We start from the raw sequence: 26,260 nt of genomic DNA, 5'->3' as shown, positions 1-26,260 counted from the left end.
ATTTTTGTCCTGAATAAAATGATCTATTCTTATATCTGGATATGAAAAAATGACTGACTCTTGGGTGATTTGGGAATCCATTAATACTGAAACAAAAACATCTTCGAAACCATATGGAACTTCACATTCAATTTCGTTTTCGTTGATAATTTTATATGAACTTACTATATTTTCACCAAAGCTAATAGCAATATCTTCACAGTTAATGCATGGGAATGAACCATACAATGAAATTGTATCGAAACGATGTGTAGAGCTTTTAGAGAGATGTGATAAGGTTGGACCAAATTGGTAATAATAGTTTGATTTCTTGAAATCTTCTGGATTTTCAAATTCTTTGTCTTCCGGATCGATTCTGATACTGTCTGAGAAAAATGTAATAATGCTTTTTATAAAAAAAAGAAACTATTAATAATTTGGAAATTAAAACAATTAAAATTAAAATTCTTACTTAAAATAACCGGGATCAACGGCAGATATCTTAAAAATTGAAATACCAGTACTTTCATTTACGAATGTATCTTTGATAGTGAATGATACATCTTGTTCATCTATGAAAACTTTAAAATTGTCAAAAGCTGATGGATCATTATCACGGAACAAGTTATTACCAATAATCGTAATATCTGAATTGGGTTTGACTGGTGATTGTGAATATTGAATATCAGTAATAATTGGTTGCGGGAAACTGAATGTAAATCCAGTATTAATGTTTTCGACACCATTTGAATCATAGACTACCGGAGTATTTGGTTTGATAAAGCTATCAATATAGCAAATTAAATCTGTTGAACTACTTGAAACTACTCTGCAAGTTTGATCACCAACGTTGATATTTGTTATATCATCGACATTATTACCTTTAATATCCAATTGGTATGGTCTTGTTGTTGTTTTTTGTTCGACCGATGTGATGGCAGCTTCATAATAGGAGCATGACTCTAAAATCTTTCCACTATTAAAATCGGTGATACTGGAGCTAATCCAACTACAAATATTGTTACCAAAAAATACTACTGAAACTCCGTTCAAGTCATCTGGTGAATCATAAGTAAAGAAATATGTGCTTATAGTGGTTCCATATTTAATTTCTTTTGAATATTCTTTTGTTATAACTATACCTCTGATATCAATAATTAAATCCAATATTTTTGAGATTGTAATTTTGAGATTTGGTTGATTGTAAATACAATTCTGGGTTTTTTGTTCCAAAATACTTCTTAAAATAAATGGTTTAAAAGTATTTATTGCTAATTGGAAATCTGATAAAAAGTATTTATAAAGAGGACTTGTTGACCAATCTGTAATATCGCCTAACCCAAGTGTGCTTTGTACTCCATCTAGATTATAAAGATCAAACTCATCTTTACAGACACCAGATTTTAATAGAGTACTGTTGAAATCATTTGAATTGCTTAGTAAGATAATATACTATTTAAAAAAAAATTAATATTTATAAATAATAGTAGTATGGTTATTATAATTTATAAAACTTACGTCTTCTTTTTGTAAAGTGTCACTGCAATAATAAAAACTACATGAACCCAAGCACGAATTTAATATACTTGATTTTGTGAACTCTTCTCCATTGGCTTGAGTAAAACTACAGATTTTATCGTTGTTTGTGATGATGGCCAAACCTTTTGATTGGTAAAGTGTTTCATTATTAAAATATACTTTATAATTATCGATTTTTAATATATATTTTGATGTTTCTTTTAATATTAATAGATCATTTGTGACAGTTTGTAAATAATTGAGAGTAATTGAAAATGGCTCTGATGGACTATAGGCACAAAGATTCGAATCTGTTATTTTAATAAAGTTGGAAAGAGTGGAAATAGTTTGGCTCGAGCTTTCAAATAAAAGATTATAAAATTGGCCTGTTTTCCAATCATTTGAAATTACATTATCTGTCCAAGAATTTCTAAAGAATTGTTCAGTATCTGGAATTGTTGATTCTAATGGTAGACTATATTGATTTGAGCAAATTCCATTTTCGAATAAAACTTGAACATAATTTGTGTTGGTTTCAATTGATGGTTTTGAATCACAAGAAATAAAACATTTATCATAATGGTAGTTAACTAATGAATCTGATACCTGATTACCAACAGTAACAGTAATTGTTTGTACACTATCTGCACTTCCTGAAGGTGGTTTACAAGTTAATTTAGTTGAGTCAACCCAAATGACATTTAAGCATTTTGAGTTTCCAATCATTACATAATTTTCTTGAATGTTGATGATATATTGACTGTTTATTAATTGACTTGGAATAAAGTTTTTACCATAGAGAGTGAGAGTGCTTTGACCATTTGTGTCACCATAGTAATATTTTGATGGATCTATTGATGGCTTTTCATAGGTGAAAAGAGCTGAACTATTTGAAGGTGTTGCTTGACCACCAACTGTAACAATAACTTTATTATTTTTACCAATGCCATAAGGAATTTTACAAGAAACATTAATAGAGCTAATCCATTCTACAGATAAACATGGTAAACCTCCAATAGTAACCGAACTATCCACAATTTTAGATCTATCTAAGGCTAATGGAACCAAGTTTTCACCTATAAAATTAACAATTTGATTTGCTAATCCAGTGACACTTGAAGATAATAATATTGGTGCTGTATAAAACTGAGTAATAGAGTTTGTTGATTGTTGATTATTGACAACTACCTTTATAGTAAAACTGCCGATACCTGGTGGAATTGTAACTCCAACAAAAGTAGATTTGATCCATATCCAAAATGGTGCTTTTTCAGTTCCAATTAAAACATAGTAGTTTTTATTTTCAGTATATATTGTATTAGCAAGAGTGGATGGAACAAAGTTATTACCAAAAACTGTAACCAAAGATGAACCATTGGTGCCAATTTGTTGTGGTGGGACAATTGATGTTAAAACTGGGGGAGGTAATAAATAAGAGAATGTAAAGAATGTTGTAGATTCTCTTCCTGCAACATTGACATAGCCTTTAAGATTTGAACCATGGCCTTCTGGAGCATAAAATAAGATTGTTGTAGAGCTGACCCAAACAACATTTAAAACATTAAAAACTTGTGAATCAGATTTGAGGACAATCGAACAATTTTTCCAGCTAGAGCTTACACTACCAGCCTCTTGTGTTGGTGGGAAATCTGAACCTATTAATTGAAGAAAATCACCAATCTTTGCACTTTGTGGAGAAAAAGATATAATTTGTGGAGTGGGATATTGATAGTTGTAAGAAACAGTTGAAATACCATACATTTGACGATAGTTATAAAATCCAATATTTCCATTTTTTATAGATCTGGATGGCATTACACAGATAAAAATATCATATGAACTACTGTCAAAGTATTGCTTATTACTATTGTAAATAGATGAGTCTACACACGAAGAATAGGCCGATGGAGAAGTGATTGAAGAGATTTTACTTGTTGAGGTACCACAAACTGCTTTAGTTTCGCAATAAATAATTATATTTTGATTGGTTGACTCGAATGGTAATACTTCTTTATCAACAACAGCTTTTGTTAAAAAGTTTTCTCTGACAACATAGAATCTATTTATATCTTTTGTTTTGAATTGGCCTATTAAAGCTAACTTAATGTTTGGGTTTACATTTGTAAATGAAATTGGATAACCGATACTAAATGGACCATCACGAGTATAAATATCCATATCATAATAAACACCACTTGGAACTACTACTTGAATTTGACTTGTGCTTCTTGAGATAACTTGTGCCAATTGTTCTTTTTCGCCAAATTTAAAATAGACTTCAAGGTTGTTTAATATTGAATGTGAAAAATCGCCAGTCAATGTGATTTTATCACCAGTGTTACCATAGTTTTGTGGTGAAATTTGAGAAATGGATGGATAATTATGAGGTTTAGTTGAAAAACATGCAAATTTAGTGCTAACTGATAATTGGTAAGTACAATCAGGATTTTCACTCTTCTTTGTAACGGAATATTCAGTATTCTGGTCACAAGTAAATGTTATTATAGTATCCCTTCCATTTTCGCCACATATTTGGCCATCATTAGAAAAATATTGGAGAGAGGCTAGACCATTAGAGTTAAATTTTCCGAATTGCATATATAAACTCCCAGTTTGATATAAATTTGGAGTAATTATTTGACATGATTGATAAGCATTCCCTTTAATGGAATTAGGATGGTTGGTGCACTTTTTATTTGTACCGGCAATTGTATAATAGAGCTAATATTAATTTTTAAATAAATTAGTATAGTTTAAATAAATAATTTGTATAATTATGAACAACCTACATTAAATGTTAAAGCTGAATCTTTAACAATTTGTTCCTCCAAATCGACGCTATATAGTGAATTTGTATTAGTAATCAATATAATTTGTAAATAATATACTTTAAAATAAAAAATAGAAATTACCTTTTTAGTGCATTCATATTAATATATCTTCTATAATCTCTACTATAAAAAATAGCAGGATCACATCCAAATTTAGAAGAAATAGTAACAAAATAGAAACATGTGCTGGGTTCTTCGGCTTTTGTAACCAAAAATAAAGTATTTGGATCACAAACAAAAATATATTGAATTGATCTAAAATATTTTTAATTGAAACAATTAGTACTTTATTAAAACAAACAAATAAATATAAAATTAATTACCTGAAAGGACGTGTTGATGGGCATTCTGGTACATAGCCTGAATAGTAATTGACATTCATTATATCAACAGTGTTATCAAAGCCATCATAACCGATTCTGAATTCGGAGAGCGGATAGGTGGCACCACTAGGAAAAACTTGACAAGCTTGGTATGAACCAGCACCTAGAATATCACATTTATCTACACCAACTCCAAAATTAAAATAAATTTTAAAACCAGGTGCATCTGCAACATAAACATCAGATGACGGTCTAAATAATAATTAAAAAATTATATTAGCAATTAAAAACCTACCTTTATTAAATATAAAATACTTTACCTTGATAAACCACTAAAATCATAATATTGATGATCTTTTATATATTCAGATGAAATACATGCATATCTTGTATAAAATGTAATAGCAAAATTACAATTATTTATAGTTGATGAATATCTTCTTTCGGTTGTTGAGTCACAAACAAAACTAATTTGTATATTTGAATTTGAGCAACCAAGAGCAGATGTGCTTTGAGAATCAATCGAGTGGACCATATCTAAACCTTTTTTAAAGTTTGTAGCTACATTCGATATTGCTTGCATTCCTAAAGAAACCACACTAGATGAACCAGCTTGAGAAGTTATACAAGATTGATAACCATTACATTTATCTAATTTATTGCCAATATTAAAGTAAAGCTCTCTTCCACTTTCATCTTTAACCTTGTATGGATCATTTGAACCTGAGGGTCTAAAAAAAATTGTTAATAAATGATTAATAATAAAAAAAAAAAAAACAATACATACAAAACCAATGGTGAAAGATTGTAAAAAAGTCCATCTTTATAGATATAACCTGGTGTTCCACATACAAATGAAGATATGATATAAATGGTATATTGACAACCAGGACTTTCCTCTGCTCTATCATACCTGTATGAACCTGAACCGCAAGTAAAGTCTAAAATCATTGTTCTTAAGCAATCATTTGATAAAGTTGGGCCATAATGTTTAATTCTCATACCAGTTGAAGAGTAAGTAACTTCTGGAGTTTTGGAGTAACCTGCAACCTCATATAATTTACCCTCATATTCTTGACAACCATATGAAGCCCCTAAAGATGTGATGGGATCACATATACTTACGCTGTTGCATAAATTAAAATAAATCTTGAAATCTTTTTTATTTGGGTTATTAGCAGCTGGAACATAAGCTATATATGCATTACTTCGAGATCTAAAGTATTAAGAATAATTAATATTTGGATATATAAAGAGTGAATAACAATAATATTAATAATAATAATATTAATAATAATAATAATAATAATAATAATAATAATAATTATAATAATAATAATAATAATAATAATAATAATAATAATAATAATACTTACAAAATTAAAGGATTTAGATCAATATATCTATGATTAGTAGGATCATAAAATATACAGTTTTCCCAATTAGGTATAAATGAAGGAACATCAGGTTGTACTTCGAGATCTGACATATCTCTAAGAAGCTGAGGATTTGACGTAGCATTATTTAAATTGAAAATATGTTCAAATGAAGAATCGATATCTAAATTATTATTTTTAAATTCTTTTGAAAACGATTTGATATCATAAACATTATTATTCTTTAATGGTGAAATTATTTTTTTCAAACTTGAAGCAACTGATGATTCTGATTTTTTATTTTCATTTTCGAATAAATTAAATAAAATTGAAGCTACTGAGAATTCTGGTTTGAATTTGAAATTGTCGACTCTATAAATTGAAAAAATATAATTAAAGATTTTATTAATAAATTTAATGAAAGGGTAAAAAAATAAAAAAATAAAAAAATTTACCCCAATTTGGTGGCAACATTAATGTATGATTCAGATTGGAAATCGAACACATAATTAATTTTATCTGATTGTAAGTTTGGGAAAGAGACCTAGTTATAGTAGTTGAAAAATTAAATTAGTTTTTATATTATTAAATGTAATTGTTTTTTCTAATTATTAATTACCTTTTTAATAATAGTATTTAAAAAGATTTTGAATCCTTTTAAAAATGAAAATGATTCTAAATTGATATCCTTATTGTTGGTTCTATAATTGATTTCTTTGAATATTTGAGATTGAAATTGGTTGTAAAGTGGCGAGTCAAACTTCTCCAGTACCATGTAACTAAAAACATTAGAAATAGAGTCGTAAAGATTTATATTGTCTCTATATTCTGAATACTTGATTAAAATTTCATCAAAGCCATATATTGAAACGTATTTGTCATAGTCGTTAACGTATACGTTGACTGGGCCAATCGGTTTGATTTCGATTGATTGTAAAAGAGGATTAACTTCACTTACTATTTGTTGAAAGATTTTAAAGATGATTGGAAGTGATGAATTGCCTATGTTTTGGTTTGTTTGAAGCACTTCATTATACAAAACATCAGAGTTTTCATAAAAAAAGGTTATTTTATTTTTTGAATCTTGATATGCGATACTAGCATTTTTTGATAACACTTCAAGTTGAAATCTATCTGTATTGTAAATGCCACTTTCATCGATATCTAATTCATAAACGATATGAAAATCATTTTGAGGTAAATATTTAGAATGGGTGTTTGTTGAATTTGCATTATCTATAAAAAATGAAAAAAGTAAAAATTAATGCCAAAAAATAAAATAAAAATGAAAAAAAAAAAAAAATTTTGGGAAATAAATAATATCATTAAATTTTTTATAAAAATAAATATGGATAAAGATTTATTTATTTTTTTTTTTATAAATAATAAAAAATAAAATAATTATTTATAAATTTTTTAAAACTTACAATTTTTTTTATTTTCTTTAAATAAAATTTTGGTATTGGTAATATTTAAATTATTTAAAGATTCCAAACTTTCAATTAAAAAAGGACTGTTTGAATATAAACTTTTATTAATTGAAACATTTGACAAGGTTGTTTTAAATAATAAAAGAAATAAAAATATAATAATATTTATTTTTAACATGTTTATAAAAAATTGACAAAAAAAAAACAATTTTTTTAGTTGCATTTAAAATAATTTTCTATCAAAAAAAAAAAAATATTTTTTTTTCAAGTTCTAATCGCTTTGAAAATAAAGAAAAAATAAAAACTATAGCACCATCTTTCCAAAAAAATAAAAAAAATTGAAATCATTCAAATAATTCAAATGATTTTAAAAGTTTTTTAAAAAAAAACGAGTGTTGTTAAAATACGAGATTGAAATCTCATTTTATTATTATGACTCGTATTAGTTTTTTCTTCTCGTTCTCTTTGACGAAGAAAAAAATATTTTTATTTATTATTTTACACCATTATTTTTTTTTTTTTTTACTCACAATTTTTTTTTTCTTATACTAATACTTTTTATTTTTTTATAAATTTAAAATTTTATTAAAAATGAAAAAAATAATAATAATATTTATAATAATTTTATTACACTGTATTAGTTTTGGATACTCAGTTTATACTAGAAATGATTTTTATATTTCCGATATCTTCAATAAGTGTGAATTTAGTTTAGAAAGTGGTGAATGTAAAGAAAGTATATGTGGTGACCCAGAATCTCCAGTAACATATAGTTACTCAATAGATATCAAAGATCAAGAAAAAAGTTTGTTTACTGTTAATTTTTATAAAAATAATAACTGTGGAAATAGACCAACTTTAGTAGGTGATTTTTATTGTAGCCCTAATAGAGTTCAAAAGTTTTCTGAAGTATCAAAATTTGACTTAGAAATTACATGTGTGGATTCTCCATCCTGTATTGGCTATGGGAAACCTGTATCAAGCTGGTATATTTATCAAACAACAGCTGATGGAAATCATTTCTATTGGGACAACTCCCTCAAACAAATAGAAGAATATGGAAATATTAAATTATTTACAAAATTATCTTTAAATCCATCTGCCCTATTAAACACCTATAATTTACTCAAGAGTAAAATATTATCTCATGTTGTTTATAATGATAATTCAGAATATAAAAATATAGAAGGAGGTATGTATATTTATTATAAAATATTAATACAATTATATTTATATTTTAATTTTAACTAAAAATAAAATTTTTAATTTTCTTTATAAAGCCCACGCAAAAGGATTTTTTATTTGGTAAATTGTCAATAATATAAATACACAAATAAATATATTTATTAACTATTAATTAATATTACATTTATTTAGGAATAAATATGGTAAATAAAAATTTGTATACATAATTATATAAGTAAAATAATTAACTTTTTAATATTTTTATTATTTAGGTGGAATTCATGTTATTCATACATTGCCAAATTTTCCTCAATTTAAAGATGTAAATAACAGAGTTAACTATTTAGAAGATCCATTTGTAAGAACAAACAAAGAAGGTAAAAAGAGCGATATTAAATTTTCACAAGCACAAACTGCATATTGCTATACAATGGATCCATTAAATTATAAAAATGATATGTATCATTTCTTAACTAGAATCAATGCTGGTATTGTAACAGTTAATTTTCTTAAAATTGGTTACTCTCTTGCAAAATATGGGTCTTATTTTGAATATAAATTTCATGATTTTAAAGTATTTGATCAAAGGGTAAAAGATATGTATTCTTCAACAGTTGATTTAAATTATCATCCAAGAAAATATATGGAATTTAGAAAAAATTATATTGACTGGTATAACACTCCACACACCGAATTTGAAAGAAAACTAAAGTTAAATGAGGTCCAAAGTACAGAGTCGGTTTTTCCATTAGTAGAACTATCTTACCATGTAAGTAAAATAATTTTAATTATATAGAAAATAAAATTTTAATAGTATTTTAGGCTTTTTTTTTAGTTCATTGTAATACAAAAGAAAATCTTCCCCGATTTGGAAATATAAAAACAAACCAACAAAATTATTTTTTTCAAAATGATTATCTTTTTCATCAAGCAGGTATACCAACTGGATCATATTTAATGAACTCGATATCAAAATTGACCAGATTATCAAATAGCCATACAAACAAAGACACAATTTTCAGAGATATATTATTGTGGGACTATGTTTATGAAAATTTAAATGGTTTAAAAAAAGAAGACTATTATTTACAAACACAACATTATGATGATATTGAAAAAGGTCAAATTCCTATAAATGATTATTTATTTAAACTTGTTGATACAATAAAAATAAAAAATCAAGATATCATCAGGTATTTTGACCATTCCAAGCAATTATATTCACAAAACATATTTTGTGTTGGTGATACAAACTACGTGAATAAACAAGTATGTATATTGTATAATATTAATAAAATATAAATTTATAAACTAATATTCAATTTTTTATATATCTGATAGAATTTAAGGGGAGGCTCTGCTGTATGTTTTGAAAATAAATTATTATCTGATTTTTTTATAGACAAAATTTATATTGTTCAAAAAAAAATATCAAATGGTAATTATGAAAAACATCATCAAAGTAAAATATTAGATAAATCTAATTTAAATGCGTTATATTCAAAATTATATGGATATATAAGTGCACATCCCCCAGAAGAATGGTTGGAAAGTCATCTCGGTTTGGAAAATCTATTTATTACCAAACAAATTGGTGATCAAAGTAGTTATCAAAATATTGTTAATAACCTATTAATAGAAAAAGAATCAAACTCAATTGATACTAAAAAAAATATTCAGAGCATAGTTACTTCAATAGGTGATTACCACTATTGTTTCGCCCCAATTCTAGATGAACCAAAAAGAGTAGCTACCGCAACCAATAGAGATATATATCAACACCTTTGCACACCAAAATTATCGATAACAATATCAGAAAAATCCAATATCCAATTTTTACAAAAGTCGTTCACAAAAGATTTTAATCTTGATCCAAGATTCATTTTATTCGCTCCAAATTTATATGATTATATTTTAAATCTTTTAATCCATAAAATTCTTAAACCAGATTTTGGTTTTAACAAAAATATAGTTTTAACAATCAAAGAAAAAATTAACTTGGATAATTTTTGTGAGGATGAAAAAGAAAATGAAGTATGTATATATATATTTATTAAATATTTTAAATTATTTTTTTCTAATTTTTTTTTTTAGATCTCCCTTTATAGATTAAAATATAAATATTGTCTTGATCTTTTAAGTATTTGTTTTTTTTTAAAGTTTGATACAATAAATAGAGTTGTTGTAAGTTTAACTTTTTTAAAATTAATTTTAAGTATAATTATTAATAAATAACTTCTTTTTCTTTTAGATCCAAGATCCCAATCTTAGAGCTAGATATAATTGTTACGATGGTTTTACCAATGAAGAACAATCCAAAATCAGTCATTTAAAGGAATGGTTTGATTATGAAGTACATAAAGAAGAAGTGGCATTTAAAATTTATATTGAAAACGAAAAATTGTTCGATGAATAAAAAAATAAAATTTTTTTTTTTTAAATGCATATAAAATGGATTTTATTTATTTTAATTTGAATATCGTAAATAGTAACTAAATCATTATGGAGGAATTTGAAGACACCTTTACCAACGTTTAGTGTTGGTAAAATACAAACACATGTATTGTATTTAAAGTCTTTAAATCTCTTAGAATTATTTGTTAATGTTGTATCATCGGTACATGGGTGTTCTTGGTTAATTGAATCAATATACCAACAAAAGGACGATTGTATTGAGAATCGACTTCACTGTAAAGTTTTATATTAATGAACCCAATGTCCAGATTTTAAATACTAAAAAAACTTATTTTAAAAACTTTATGATTTAGCCACCACATTTGAATATCTGAAAAATAAAAAATATTTTAAAAAAATTAATTTTTTAAAATTAAATTAAATTAAAAAAAAAAAATAAAAAAAAAAAAATAAAAAAAAAATAAAAAAAAATAGTTTGCTATGGTTTTGTTTTTTTTTTTTTTCGTTTTTTTAATTTTTTTTTTTTTTTATTTATTTATTTAAACTATTTTTATTTTATATCGAAAATAGCACACAATACCTAAAAATGATAATCAATAATTCAAATTTAGCAGAATTAGTCGGAGGGATTACAACTGCAGAGTCTCTTAATTTAGCAAATAAAAGTATTCAAGCTATTGAAGATTTAAGTAGTTGCATAGATTTAAAGAAACTCGATGTGTCCAATAATCAAATTACTTCAATCAATGGTTTAAAAGAAAACTTATCATTAGAATGGATTAATCTATCAAAAAATAAATTAGAAAGAATGATCGATGTTAAAACCTTATCAAAAATGAAAGGTACTACCATATTAGTTTTTTATTATATAAAATTTTTACTAATATTAATTTTTTCATTTTTTTTTTTATTAGTTTTAAATATTTCATATAATAATTTAAAAAGAATCGAAGGTTTAATGAAATTATCAGATTTAAGAGCATTGGTTTTAAATAATAATGAAATTTTAAAAATTGAAAACATGGAATTTGTTCCAAAATTAAATACTTTAGTTTTATCAAAAAATCAAATAGAAGATATATCCGGTTTAAAATTCCTTAAAGAATTAACAAAACTATCATTAACAAATAATAATATCAAACATTTACCTGATTTAAGTCAAAATATTTTAGTATGTATATTATTTAAATTTTAATACTTTATATTATTAATATATTATTTTTATATTAACATGTTATATTATATTATTATAAATAAAGTTAAAAGAAATTAAATTATCAAATAATAAAATTTTTTCAATTGATGAAAAATTTTCAAATTGTCACAGTTTATATATTTTAGATTTAGCACATAATTTATTAAAAGATTATAAAGATATTGAAGTCATTACAAAATTAAAGAATTTAAAACATTTAAATTTAATTGGTAATCCAATTGCAAGTTTACCAGATTATAAAGAAAAAATGAAAGAGTTATTCCCAACTTTAGATTTATTAGATGGTAGACCATTCTCTGAAAGATCTGTAAATAGAAATAATAAAAAGAAAGAAAATAAAGTCAAAAAAGAATCAATTGAAAAAGATAAAGAAAGAAAAATTATTAAAAGAGAGAATGGTGATGACACTAATGAAGAAGCTAGCGGTAATAAAAAGCAATTTGAAAAGAAGAAACCATTCGAAAAGAAACCATTCGAAAAGAAACCATTTAACAAAAAATAGAGAAGATAATCAAGATAGTGAAAGAAAACCATTCGAGAAGAAACCATTCAATAAAAATAGAGAGGATAATCAAGATGGAGAACAACAGCAATTTGATAGAAAACAAAAGAAACCATTCGAAAGAAAACCATTCAATAAAAATAGAGAAGATAATCAAGATGGTGAACAAGGAGAAAGACCACAAAGAAATAAATCTGATAATAAAAGAAAATATACTCCAGAACAATATAATAATAATACTAATAATGACGAACACGAACAAGATGATGATGCTCCAGAAGAACTATCAACTGAAAAACCAAAAGATTTCAAATTTTTAGTTAGAATGAAAAATTCAAAAGGTAAATCAGTTCAAGCTATAAAGAAACAACGTACAGAAACCGAAACATTAAACACTGCAACCACATCAACTCCAACTCCAACTCCAACTCCAACCCCAGCCACCAAACCAGCAGCACCAAAAGGTTTTTCACTTATGGAATTTTATGGTGCCAATAATAATTCATCAGCAAGCAATGATAATAATGATTCGGATGATGATATTAAAGTTGTAGGTGATAATCCAGTTCCATTATCTAAATTATTACCATCATCAGCAAACAATGATAATAATAAAAACAATAATAAAAAGAAACCGCAACCAAAAGAATCAACAGCTAAAAATAATAAAAAACAAAATAATAATAAAAATGAAGAAAAGGAGAAACCAGTTGTTAAAAAATCAAAACCAGCACCAAACAAAGATGGTAATGGAAATGAAAAAGTTAAAGCAAAAGTATCAAAACCAGCTCCACCCAAAAAATCATCCGAAACACCAAAGGAAAGTAGTATTACAGATAAAATTTTCGGCTTTGATAGTGAAGATTGTCCTGTTGCCCCACCAAAGAAAAAACCAGCTGGTATTGTTAGACCAGGCATTTCAAACAAACAATTAATGGAAGGCAATAACTTTACTTTGGACATTATCAAAACAAATGATAAACCAAAGGTTAATATTGTTTCTCAATTATCCAATCAATCATCAGGTTTTTCATGGGACTAAATTAAAATAAATATAAATAAAAGTAAAATAAACAAATAAATTAGGTTTAGTTTTTTTTTTTGATATATTATTATAAATTATAAATTTTATTTAAATTATTTCTAATATATAAAATAAATAATGAGTTTTGGCTCATTATAAAAATACTACCCTAAAAAAAATGGTAGTTTAAACTAAATATTGAACTGGAAAAAAATATTTATATATACATGTAATTTTATATGTTATTGTTATTATTATTATTATTATTATTAATTCTATATTATTGTGAATCAAAATATACCATCATTTGAATCAGAGTCTGACATATATGGAATACAATGGTCTGAATCTAATTGTTCTACTTTAGATTTTAAGTGAGTATTCCAACGTCTTGAGCATGCTTCTTTACTTGTTTCTGTATTGAATTTTTCATTCATTTTTTCTGAAATGATCACCCAATTTTTACCCCAACTTGATAAATGAACTAAATTTGTTAACTCTTCATCTGTATATTAAAGCAACTATTAGTAATTACAATATGGTATAAGGAGAGAGATTAAAATTATATTTACCTTCTTCGGCGGTCCAAACTTTACGAGGAATTTTTCTAGGGGCCAATGGAGAGCCTGTTTTTATTTTTAAATAACTATGCCAACGACCATTAACTTGGTTTTTATCACGTCCTGGGATATACTCTGCTATTTTATTCCAATCTTTTGCACCAAATTCATTTACGAGTTTTAGAAGAAGCGCATCTTCTTCTGCAGTCCAATGTTTCCCATGAGTAATACCAACATGTACAATATTATCTTTAATACAATGAGACCATCGGTTATAAATTTCTTTTTTCGTTCTTCCTTCCATCTTTTCAGAGATTAGAGTCCAATTCTTTGTGCCATATTCCTCAATTATTTCCTTTAAACGGTCATCCTCCTCAGGACGCCAATAGTTGATCTTTTTAACAGCAGCCGCTACTATTAGTGCTTTTGAGCTTAAATCTACTCTTTTCTTTAAACATTTGTGCCATCTAAAACGACAATCATTCCTATCTTTTCCTGTATTTAATCCTTCTGCTATAATTGACCAATCTTTTGTTCCATTCTCTTCAATTAATTTAATAAGAACTTCATCTTCTTGTGGATTCCATTTGGTTGATTTACGACCCCTATTGTTTTTGACAGGTGATACTTTTGTTGGTGTTTTTTTAATTTTAGGGCTCTGTTCTATATCATGTTCGTCATCTTCGCCATTACTTTCTTCAATTTTGTCTACATCTGAATTTTTATTTTTTGATTTATTTTTATTATTTCTATTATTTTTATTGCTTGTGTAATTATTTTTATTATTTTTATTATTTTTATTATTTATATTATTTATATTATTTATATTATCTATATTATCTGCATTATCTATATTATGGATATTATTTATATTATTATTTATAATATTATTTATACTATTATCTATATTATGATTTATAATATTATTTATATTATTATTTATATTTTTATTATCTTTGGTATTATTGTTTTTTCCTTTTCTCATTTTTTTTTCTTTTAATTTACAAAACCAATGATATCTTCTATACTTTCTTCGAAATGCTGATCTATGATATTAGTCATTAACCTTGTATTACTTGAGTCTGAAAGTACAATATCTATTTCTTCTTCTGGAATATCATAGTAGCTTCTAATACTATTATCCTCAATATTATCTACTAAGTTTATCATTTTTTTTTAGTAAAAAATATTTAAGGTAATGTCATGAAAGTAATTTTATTAATTATTACAACTTTTCTTTATTTTAATTATTTAGTATAATAGATATCTATTATTTGTGTGAAATATTTATAGAACGAAGAAGAAAAAAAAAAAAATTGCGGTGTCGAATTAAGGGCAATGAAAAAATTTCAAAAAAAAAAAACAAAAAAAAAAAATTTTGGAAAAATAAAAAAAAAAAATTTATTTATTTATTTTTTTTTTATTTTTTATTTAATTTTTTATTTTTTTAATTTAATCTATGGGTTTAGATAAAAAGATAATTATTATATATATGTAATATATTATATATAAAATTACAATAATAATATCAAATACAGAAATAAATAAAAAAAGTAATTTACAAATAAAACAGGAAAAAATATTCGTAAAAATTCGATTTCAATATTGGCAATGAAAAAAAAAAATAATATCTTTTTTTATTTTTTATTTTTTATTTTTTTATTTTTATTTTGTTTTGAAGCCAAATAATTAGTTGCAACAAATATTAAAACCATAATATATATACATTTATATCTAATTTATAAATAAAATTTTTTTTTTTTATTTTTTTTTTTTTTATTTTATTTTTTTTTTTTTCTTGTTTTTTTATCATTTTTAATTTTAAAAAAAAAATGTTAAATGATTATATTTTTTGTTTTTTAAAATAGTTTGTAATAAAACCAAAATGGCAATTTCAGAAATTATTGAAGGATTTCCCAATGTGGGGGCAGCAAGGTAGGGTAAAAATAAATTTGTATAAAAAAAAATAAAAAAAAAGAATATAAACTAATCGAATATGAATAGAGATACCAAAGATTTACAACGTATGGAAAAATTAGGTATTACCCATATAGTTAGTTGTGCAGGTTCAGTAGCATCCCCAGAGAGATATAAAATTGCGGTAGTTATCTTACTATTTATTTTATTATTATGATTTTTATATGTCATATAATATTAATCTATGTTTATAAGGTAGAGCATTTTGAAGATGAGGAAGATGTAGATATAACAGAAAAGATAGATAAGGTATTTTGGTTTATAGAAAAAGCAAGCTCTCAAAGGGACTCGAGAGTTTTAGTACATTGTTTAGCGGGTAAAAGTAGAAGTGTATCATTAGTATTGGGATTTATTTTGAAGCATGGTTTTTTATCATTAGAGCAAACTTTTTATTCAGTTCAATTTAAGAGACCTGAAATTAGACCGAATAATGGATTTATGAATCAATTATTGGATCTAGAATTAAAAATAAGAGGAGTAGAATCATTTTCACGAGTTAAAAAGGAGTGGCAAAGTATAGTTAAATCACCACCAAACAGATCAAAGATTAGTGATTTATCTGCTCTAAGAGGTTCATCACCTAAAAGAGTTAAACAGTTATCAGCTAAAATCACCGCAACCATTACTGAATTCACTTCAATATATCTAAATGAAGAAACTTTAAAATTACTATACCAACAACATTTAGCATCGACTCACCAGACCCAACTATACGAATATACATTCTTTTGTAAAGAGGTTCAACAATATCTTTCAACAACCACAAACAAAGCTCAAGAGTTTACCAAAGTAAACCATTTCGTAGATTGGTCAGATATAGTAAAATATTTAGAAGACTCTATTGAATCCCTTGTAAAATATAATTGTATCGATCAATAGTTAATATAAATAATAATAATAATTATAATAATAATAATAATAATAATATTAAAAATAATATAATAATTTTAATTTCATATTTAATTTTTATTATCATAAAAAAAAACAGCAATATGATAATAAAATTTTAAAATAAAATTAAATTTTATCCATGTGGTGTTTGTACACTTTGTTCAAATCTAAAAAAATTATTACTCTTATTTGTGTGTGTGTATGTGTGAATTTATTTTTTTTTTTAAAAAGTTAAGAGGTCTAATATGCCAAGGGTGGGTTTTTTATTTTATTTTAATTTTTATTTTTATTAGGGGTATATTATTTAATAACTTTTATTTTTATTCACTTTACATTTTGGGAAAAAACGATTTATATGAAAAAAATATCCATTATTAAACAAGATAAAAAAAAAATTATTAAATTTAAAATTTAAAATTTAATTATTTAATAATTTAAATTTCAATATTAAAATTTTAAATAATACTTTTTTCAATTTTTTTTATTTAATAATATTAAATTATAATATATTAAAAAAAAAACTGTACTTATATTAAATATATAATTATATAAATATAATATGGAAGAGCAATTCGAGTTTTTAAACAAATCACCCTCAACCAATTCAATAAATTGTGATGGTTTTGAAGAAGAGGAAGAGTGGATTCTATTAAATGAAGTTATGAATTCTCCATTTTATACAGGTAATTTTGACGGTAATGATGAATTAGAAGCTGTATTTCCTTCTGAATTTTCACTAAACTCACCTCAAAAAATGAAAAATGAATATGAAAATTTAAATGAAAACATATCAATACTATTAGAGGAAGAGCAAGAAGAAGAGGAACCATATAAACCATATCAATCATTAATTTTAACACCTGAATTTTTAATATCATTGGAAGTTTTCTCAAAAAATATGAATTGGTTATCAAAAGAAGTAGCTGTAAAGTAAAGTATAAAGAAAACTATTAATATAATTTTAATTATATGTTTTACTAATTAAATTATTTATTATTAATTTTAGGTGTGTTCAATCCTCTCAAATCACAACCAAAAAAATAATATCTTTGTCAAAAAGTATAAGAAATCAATGTAGAGCCATTAGTAGTATGACAAGTTCAAACTCTTTCATGAACTATGGTGTACAAATTTAAATACAACTATTTATTACAATTATTTCATTTGTTATTAATATTTTTATATAATTTTAATTCTAATAAAATTTAAATTAATTATTTTAAAAATTTAGCGGTTGTTCACACTTTTTTATTTTTTATATTTTTATGAAAAAAGTACAAGTTTATTATTATTTTGTTTAAATAAATTATATTTTATGAAATTTAATTTAATTTTATTATTTTATTCATTTAATCTAGATGATCGAAAAAAAAAAAAAAAAAAAAACAAAAATTATTTCGGTTTTAGAAATATAAAAAAAAACTATTTTAATTTATTATTTTTTTTTTTATTTTTTTTAAATTTTTTTTAAAAATAACACTGTTTATAATTTTTACTTTTTTTTTAAAAACAATTATCTATTTTGTATTTTATTTTCATTTTAAATATTAATTTTATTTATATTTCAATAATAAATTTATAATCAGAAAAAACAAAAAAAAAAGATGGGATTGTTAGGTAAAATTTTTAAAAAGAAAAAAGATGGTGAAGAAAAAGAAAAAGATAAAGATAGTAATATAAGCAACAACAGCAGTAACAACAATAACAATAATAAAACCAAAAATATCAATAGATCATCATCAGATATAAATAAAAGTAATAAAGATTTAAAAAATTTAACAAATAGCCCAAATAGTAAATCATTACAAAATGTCAACTATATCGAAGAAGAAGAAATTATATTAAATAATGTTGTAATCGATAAATTCTTTTTATTGGACAATAGCAGCAGATTTACAAAAGATACCAATGATCAAATTTTTTATAAAGCATGGAGAATCGAAGAGATCAGATTCCAGATATTTAGACATTTTTCATTGAACTCTATCCCCAGTCAAAGCAGCACCATTATCTTTACAGATCTATTTAATAAAAAGCTAGTAAAGGGTTTCATCCCAGACACTACCAAGTCGATTACATTTGGACGTAGATTCAATCAGGTTCTCGAAGTGGGAAGCATTCCAGAGTCAGTTACATATTTAAAGTTTGGTGATGATTTTTCGCAATTATCAATTGGACCCAACATTTTACCAAAGTCATTAAAAACTCTTATATTTGGCAACTATTTTAACACCCCATTAAATCGTATTGCCTTACCACAAAACCTTGAAACATTGGTATTGGCAAAATGTAATAGTGAACACTTACCAGGAAAAATTCCAGCATCAGTCACAGATTTAAATTTGGGCGAAGTAACAGGACGTACATTAGCTCCAGGTGATATACCAGAAAATGTACAAACTCTTACTATTGACTGCTCATCACTTTTAAAATGTCCACTTGTCGATTCGAAATCAATACCTTCATCAGTTCGTACTCTTAATTTTGGTAAACAATTCAACCAGCCATTATTAGAGAACTCTATTCCTGATGGTGTCACTACTCTTACACTTGGTGACTCTTTTAACCAACCATTAGCACCATCAACTATTGGTCCATCCATTGGTATGTTAGTATTTGGTAATGGCTTCAATCAAACCATTCAGCCAGGCTGTTTACCAAGCTCTCTAGGTATTCTCGAATTTGGTGATGCCTATAACAAACCATTCATCTTTGGTTCAATACCAGACAGTGTATTCTACTTGGATCTCGGTAGATCATATAATATACCTTTAGCCAATTTACCAAATGGTCTTATGTCACTAAAATTAGGTCGTAGTTTTAAACAACAAATTACATTGGATGTATTACCACAAAACATTGCAGAGCTTTATTTAATTAAAGATTTTGATAAAACTTTAATCAGTTACGACATACCAAAAAATATTTTAAAAATTAATGAAAAAAATTAAATAAAATAATATAATGGTAATAATAATAATAATAATAATTAATAAATATGTAAATAAATAATGTATTTGTAAAAAAATAAAAAAAATAAAATTACACCAACCATTTTAAATTTTATTTCATTTTAATTCTTCTACCTATACTCTATCGTTATTAAATATCTCAATATTAAATATATAATTGTAAATGATTCAATCTAAATTCATATAGAATCATATATCTATTATCAAAAAATGGTATTCATTCCCACCCTCCATTTTTTATTTCATATTTTTTTTACCCCACCCCATAATTTCTTATTAATTAATTAATTAAATGTGTGCTTATTTTACAATTATTCCCAATTTAGTAAAAAAAATAATTAAAAAACACTTATGATCATATATCATCATTAAGCAATGGATTTTTGTTAATTTAAACTATTTACAAATAAATTTTATTTTATTTTATTTTATTTTTTCCTATTTACAATTTTTTTTTAATATTGAATAAATAAATAAATATTTCTTTTTTTTATACAAAAAGCTGTTTAGTATAAGTTTTTAAAAACAATATCTTAGCTGTAGCATAAAAATGGTCTTGTCATTAATTTAGTAGTAACTAAATGGTTACTGCAGATATTTCTATTATAACTATTCTCATTTTGATTTTCATTTTTATTGATGGAAATAATATTATTTTCTAATGTAGTTTTAAAATTAATTTTGATTAATGATTCTAGAATATGATTAAAAAAAAAATTAATATTAATTATTTTAAGAATGTGTAATTAAATATAAATACTTACTTAATAACATTTTATTTTTTATATTTTGTTTATATTATAAGCTTTAAGTTTTAATTGATAATATAATTTAAATATTTTTTTTTTAATTTATAGTTTTTATTTTTTTTATAAAAACTCAAAGAGTTAATTGATTGTTAAATTGGTTATTCCTTCTTTCTTTTTTTTTAAAAAATAATTAAATAAATAAAAATAATTTTTAATATTGTTATCATTAGAATCATATCTATTAAAATCTAGAATGATTTTAAGAAATGATAACATTATCAAAAAAAATTAAATTATCTTTTTTAACCCCACTATTTAAAAATCAATACAGGAAAAAAAAATAAAGTTTTTTTTTATTCATATTAATTATTTTTATAATTACTTTTAAACAATATATTTGATATGTAACCTTATATATAAAGTTATTGTTATATAGTTGTGTTAAGATATGAACACCCTTGTCGTTAAAGATAACTTAATTTTTTAAAAAAGCTATTTTTATATGGTAATATCCTGTAAAGCAAAAAAACAAATATATGTTTTCTCTTTAACACATTCTTTAAATTAAACACTTCTTTAAATAAACTATTAAGAACCAATATTTTTAAAGTCGAGACATTATATAATAATATTAATTTTTTTTATTTTATTTTTCAATAGATTCTATTGACCCTATATATTTTAAATAATATTTTTCGTCATACAACAATTATAGTAATTTAAAAATAGGGTAAATTTAAATTACAACATATCAACATAATTATTAAAAAAATAAAAAATAAATATAGAAATAACTATATATACAAAAACTTTAATTCAATACCTTTGAAATAATTTTGTAAATAACTTAACACATGATTATGATATACACACAAGTCACATGTGTCACTGTTTAGTATTAATGCATACATACACAAAAATTAAATCAAAATAATAATAAAAAATAAAACCCTGGTAGATATAAAGAGTTAATGTAGGAATTTGTTGTTGTTGTTGTTGTTGATATTATATTATTATTTTATGTTTTTTTTTTATATAAAAAATTTTTTATTTAGTTTTTTTTTGGTCTCTTTTATTTTTTTATTTTTTTTTTAATGCTTTTTTTTTAATTTTAAAATGATTATTTTTTTATAAATCATCATCATCCATTAAATCTTCAATATCTTCGTCTAAACCATCATCTTCGTCGTCATCACCACCCATACCATCAAATTCGTCGGAATCAGAATCTTCATTGTCATCGGTCATATCACCATCTTCGTCTTGATTGGCATCTTCGTTGTCACTTGCTTCGTCATAAACAAGAGTTGGGTCGTATTCAACTGATTCTGTATTAACTGATTTAGTTTGACTTTGAATTAAATCGAATTTACCAACTAATTTTGATAATCTATTATGTAAATCAAATTTATCTTGAACAATTGAATTTAAAACTGATAATTTTTTTGAAAGGTTTGGAACTGATAATAAATATCCTGAATGATCTTTGATAATACAATTGATCCATGGTAATACAATTAATCTATAAAAAATAAACGTATATTAGTATCATACTAATAAAACTAAAAAATATAGTGTGAATATGTAATGATAACTTACGATTTTGAATTATCAGTTGCTAAATATTTTAATAATTTAACTAAAAGACTATATGCGTATGGTGATGGAAGTGATTTAACGGTGCTTTGGATTACAGAGAAATTAACTTTAATTGATGATAATAAGAGATTATCATTATCTGCTTTTAATGATTGGGTGATCAAATCGACAATAGTACCAGCACTAGCTATTGAATCATTATTTTTCTTTATATTTGGTAAATTAATTTTTTCTTGTTTCATTTCTACAGCATTTCCTGAAATTGCAACACTGTCATTTGAAATTTTTTGTTTTTTATTTGTACTTGAAGCTTTATCAAATTCGCTTGATCTTTCTAATGTAATTGATTTAATGAAAATATTTTTATCAAAGAATTTCTAAATATTTTAAAAATTAGATTAATAAATAATTAATTTAAAAAATAAAGTGAAAATAAAATAAAGAAAATACTTACAACTCTTTCAAAATGATATTTCTCTTTTTCGAAAATTGATAAAACTAATTCGGTTGTACTAATTAAATTCATTGAATAAATATTTTGGGAGTTTGGATTGATTTCAGAGACTGGTGATTCGGCACCTTTATTATATTGTTCATCTTGATAGTAAGCAAAAATATTAACTTGTGAAGATTCTAAGAGTGCAGAAATAAGATATTGGGTGATGTTTTTATTGGAACGTTTAATATCGTGTGTGAAAACTGAAAGTGATTGGACTGGACCATTTGCGTTTAATGTAAAAGTAACTGTAGAATCATTTGCTGTGAGTTTGTCCATGGCATAGATTGAAACTAAACTATCTTTTTTGTGAAGAACTAAATATTTATCATCTTGAGTGAATGTAATCTCTTTGATGTTTTGTGAACCAATATTTGAAATCTTTTTGCTGTCTCTAAAGTTGGAGAGATCAACAATTTGAATACCATTATTTGCTAAAATTAATTGAGTTTCTTTATTATTTAATGTCATACTTGAAACCATCTTTTCTGAGGCTTGTAAATTTCTAATACTCTTCTTGCTTGAGCAATCCCATTGATAAACTTTACCTTGTGTATCTGCAGTGAAAAGATACTTTTTACCTAAAACTACTGCAGTAATGGTTTTTGAATGTGTTGAAAATACGCCCTTCTTTTTAAAATCAATAACATCATATAAATAACATGTACCTGAACTTGAAACTGCAACTAAATTTTTTAAATTTTCTTTCTATAAAAATTATTATTGTTATTATAATTATCTATATTAATATAATGTTATTTATTTTTCAATGATTGATGATATTGTATTTTATGATAATTACAGATTCTGTTTTATTATGGCTTGAAAAAGCTAATAAAGTATATTCGTTTTCAGTTTCTTCTACTTCTGTGAAACTATGTAAAAGTTTACCGTTGAATGAATTATAAACTTCGATTCTGTTGTCTTTGCCAACACGTGCAAATAATTCTCTATCTTTATCATATGTAGTGACTGACATTTTTAAATCTAACTCTTTTTACTATAGAGATACTTTTTACAAATGAAAAATATAGATTATGATTTTGTTTAAAAACTCGTTAAAGAAAAAAAAAAAAAAAAAAAAAAAAACTTTTTTCGTTTTTTTTAAAATTTTTTTTTTATAAATTTTTTTTATTTTTTATTTTTATTTTTTTAAATTTATTTTTTCTTTTTTTATTTATTTTAAAAATAATATAAATATTGCATTTCCTTTGGTTATTACATATCTTAAGTAATATATCAAAATTCCCTAAAATAACCATTTTTTTTTTATCTTTTTTTTTTTTTTTTATTTATTGTTTCATAAAAAAACAAAAAAGGGACAAAACAAAATAAAAATCTTTTTTTTTTTGGTGATGTGCATATGTCTTCGCTACTATGGGAATAGATTAGATTTAGATGCACTCACCATTCAATGTTCTATTTTAATATAACAAAACTGGTTTAATTTTTTCGATAAAACCTCATTTTATCCAAGATAGAAAATTTTAATTTTACAAAAGTTTTTATTTATTTTTTATTTATCTCTTTATGATAAATAAATTTTAAATGTATTTGAATAATCTTTTTTCTTGTTTATGGTTATTGTTAAAAGACCGTTGTTGTATTGTGTTTTGATAGTTGATAAATCTAATGTATATATTATTCTGGTTAAATCTAAATATTTTTTGAATTTTCCATATGATCTTTCGCTTATATATTTTCTAACTTGATCTTTAGTAGCGTCAGTGGTGGCAGTATTGGTAGTACTTGATTCAGATTTGCTTTCTTTATTTGATGACTGTAAACTAGTGGAGGTAGTGTTGGCAGTATCAGAGGTGCTAATATCTTCAAATTCTTCAATAGATGGTTCGTTATCGGTTTGTGTAGTGGCAGTGGTGGTGTTGGCGGTTACAACAATGTTATTTTTATAAGTTGATCTTTTCTTTTCGCCTTGAATATATAGCTTTGAATCTTTAATTTCAATTTGAATATCATCTTTATTTACACCTGCTAATTCAGTTTCAATAATAAATGAATCTTTAGTTTCAATAACATCTGATTCTGGTATAAAATTGATTATTTCTTTTTTTATTTGAAATGATTTAAAATCATTATTATTTAAATGTTGATTTAATAAGATATCAAAAATAGTTGCCATTTTATTTTATTATTAATTTTTATTAATATATTAGAATTTACTTCTTAAAAATTTAAATGAATATTTATTTATTTGTTTATTTGTTTATTTGTTGAATGAATGAATAAAATTAATAAAAAATTTTAATTTATAATTTTTTTTTTATGATAATATTTAAATTAAAGCCCATTCTTTTATTAAAATTCTTTAAATAAACGGTGATTACATATTTATTTTTTGATCAGTTTTTTTTAAAATTAAAAATAATTTTAAATGAAATTTTTGAGGAAATTATTTAAAAATTAAAAAAATTTTAATTAAAAAAATAAAATTTTTTTTTTTTTTTTTTTTTTTTTTAATTTTGAGAAATTTCATTTTAAAATGAATTCTTATAAATACTATTTAGAAAAACTAAAATTGCATTTAGAACTTAAAACAAAAATTATAAAAAAAAATAAAATATCATTATCTCATTTATAAATATATATACAATTTTTGAAAATTTATTGAGTCACCAAATAAATAATGGTTTTAATGAAACCACCAATTTAGGTTTTGTTCCAGTTCTTGACGTAGTCCAAACAAATTCATTTATTATTGGAATTGAATTAGTTGGTGTAAATAAAAATGATATTCAAATTGAAATTAAAGACTGAATATTCAAATCGAAATTAGAGATTCAAAGTTATATATTCAGGGTCAAAGAAAAGACAAACTTATAAAAATTGTTATTTGGTTTAATAGTTCAAGTGCTGATAGAGCATAATGCTATAAAGTGGTCAAATAAAGATAGTTTGGAAATAGGTTGAAAGGGAATGGAAAAGTGTGGCTCACTCTGCTTTCCAATTGCCATTTATCTAACCGATGAGTTTAGTGAAAAATAGAAAAATTTGGATGATAAAAAAAAAAATTTTGTATTTTTATTTATGATAAAGATAATTTTATAAATATAAATCTTTATCAAGAAGATAAACATTAACGATAGTTGAATTATTTTTATTTATTATTAGAATAAAGAAAAATAGACTATAGATTTTTTTTTTTTTTTTGAAATAAACAACACATTTCAGATAATTGTTGATTGTCACCAAAAATAAA

At 23.9% G+C, this 26,260-nt stretch overlaps 8 protein-coding genes across 8 annotated transcripts; 5 read left to right on the top strand and 3 right to left on the bottom strand.

Moving 5' to 3' along the window:
* Positions 1 to 8,048: 8,048 nt before the first annotated feature.
* On the top strand, positions 8,049 to 11,058 carry DICPUDRAFT_152984 (uncharacterized protein; the record flags this gene model as incomplete). Its single annotated transcript, XM_003288676.1, has 6 exons — positions 8,049 to 8,649; positions 8,915 to 9,411; positions 9,465 to 9,911; positions 10,323 to 10,676; positions 10,737 to 10,826; positions 10,894 to 11,058. 6 exons carry the CDS (start codon positions 8,049 to 8,051, stop codon positions 11,056 to 11,058), a joined length of 2,154 nt encoding a protein of 717 aa, XP_003288724.1.
* Positions 11,059 to 11,643: 585 nt separating this feature from the next.
* Positions 11,644 to 13,817, top strand: DICPUDRAFT_152983 (uncharacterized protein; the record flags this gene model as incomplete). The annotated part of the gene is made up of 3 exons (XM_003288675.1): positions 11,644 to 12,228; positions 12,317 to 12,698; positions 12,778 to 13,817. The coding sequence occupies 3 exons, from the start codon at positions 11,644 to 11,646 to the stop codon at positions 13,815 to 13,817; spliced, it is 2,007 nt and encodes a 668-aa protein (XP_003288723.1).
* Positions 13,818 to 13,878: 61 nt separating this feature from the next.
* On the bottom strand, positions 13,879 to 15,344 carry DICPUDRAFT_55593 (uncharacterized protein; the record flags this gene model as incomplete). Its single annotated transcript, XM_003288664.1, has 3 exons — positions 13,879 to 14,304; positions 14,372 to 14,608; positions 14,816 to 15,344. The coding sequence occupies 3 exons, from the start codon at positions 15,342 to 15,344 to the stop codon at positions 14,090 to 14,092; spliced, it is 981 nt and encodes a 326-aa protein (XP_003288712.1). The 3' UTR covers positions 13,879 to 14,089.
* An 823-nt stretch (positions 15,345 to 16,167) lies between these two features.
* Positions 16,168 to 17,396, top strand: DICPUDRAFT_55591 (uncharacterized protein). The gene is made up of 2 exons (XM_003288674.1): positions 16,168 to 16,460; positions 16,532 to 17,396. Exons 1-2 carry the CDS (start codon positions 16,356 to 16,358, stop codon positions 17,213 to 17,215), a joined length of 789 nt encoding a protein of 262 aa, XP_003288722.1. The 5' UTR covers positions 16,168 to 16,355; the 3' UTR covers positions 17,216 to 17,396.
* Positions 17,397 to 17,786: 390 nt separating this feature from the next.
* DICPUDRAFT_152980 (uncharacterized protein) lies at positions 17,787 to 18,363 on the top strand (the record flags this gene model as incomplete). The annotated part of the gene is made up of 2 exons (XM_003288673.1): positions 17,787 to 18,157; positions 18,234 to 18,363. The coding sequence occupies 2 exons, from the start codon at positions 17,787 to 17,789 to the stop codon at positions 18,361 to 18,363; spliced, it is 501 nt and encodes a 166-aa protein (XP_003288721.1).
* A 468-nt stretch (positions 18,364 to 18,831) lies between these two features.
* Positions 18,832 to 20,178, top strand: DICPUDRAFT_34493 (uncharacterized protein; the record flags this gene model as incomplete). The annotated part of the gene is made up of 1 exon (XM_003288672.1): positions 18,832 to 20,178. The coding sequence occupies one exon, from the start codon at positions 18,832 to 18,834 to the stop codon at positions 20,176 to 20,178; it is 1,347 nt and encodes a 448-aa protein (XP_003288720.1).
* A 1,898-nt stretch (positions 20,179 to 22,076) lies between these two features.
* DICPUDRAFT_79494 (uncharacterized protein) lies at positions 22,077 to 24,022 on the bottom strand (the record flags this gene model as incomplete). The annotated part of the gene is made up of 4 exons (XM_003288663.1): positions 22,077 to 22,470; positions 22,548 to 22,924; positions 23,002 to 23,751; positions 23,846 to 24,022. The coding sequence occupies 4 exons, from the start codon at positions 24,020 to 24,022 to the stop codon at positions 22,077 to 22,079; spliced, it is 1,698 nt and encodes a 565-aa protein (XP_003288711.1).
* A 307-nt stretch (positions 24,023 to 24,329) lies between these two features.
* On the bottom strand, positions 24,330 to 25,269 carry DICPUDRAFT_55588 (uncharacterized protein). Its single transcript, XM_003288662.1, has one exon. It carries the CDS (start codon positions 25,181 to 25,183, stop codon positions 24,572 to 24,574), a length of 612 nt encoding a protein of 203 aa, XP_003288710.1. The 5' UTR covers positions 25,184 to 25,269; the 3' UTR covers positions 24,330 to 24,571.
* Between the last annotated feature and the right edge of the window lie 991 nt (positions 25,270 to 26,260).

The sequence above is a fragment of the Dictyostelium purpureum genome (genome assembly GCF_000190715.1).
Source record: "Dictyostelium purpureum unplaced genomic scaffold DICPUscaffold_144, whole genome shotgun sequence".
Taxonomy (NCBI): Eukaryota; Evosea; class Eumycetozoa; order Dictyosteliales; family Dictyosteliaceae; genus Dictyostelium; species Dictyostelium purpureum.
Note: the sequence above shows the minus strand (reverse complement) of the source record. Positions and strands in the feature narration are given on the sequence as shown.

What these genes read in the sequence shown, in the direction of transcription:
- DICPUDRAFT_55591 (XM_003288674.1), top strand. Translation starts at nt 16,356, where the DNA reads ATGAATAGAGATACCAAAGATTTACAACGTATGGAAAAATTAGGTATT. An exon ending in CAGAGAGATATAAAATTGCG is followed by an intron (nt 16,461 to 16,531) that starts GTAGTTATCTTA and finishes TATGTTTATAAG; the next exon opens with GTAGAGCATTTTGAAGATGA.
- DICPUDRAFT_55588 (XM_003288662.1), bottom strand. Translation starts at nt 25,183, where the DNA reads ATGGCAACTATTTTTGATATCTTATTAAATCAACATTTAAATAATAAT.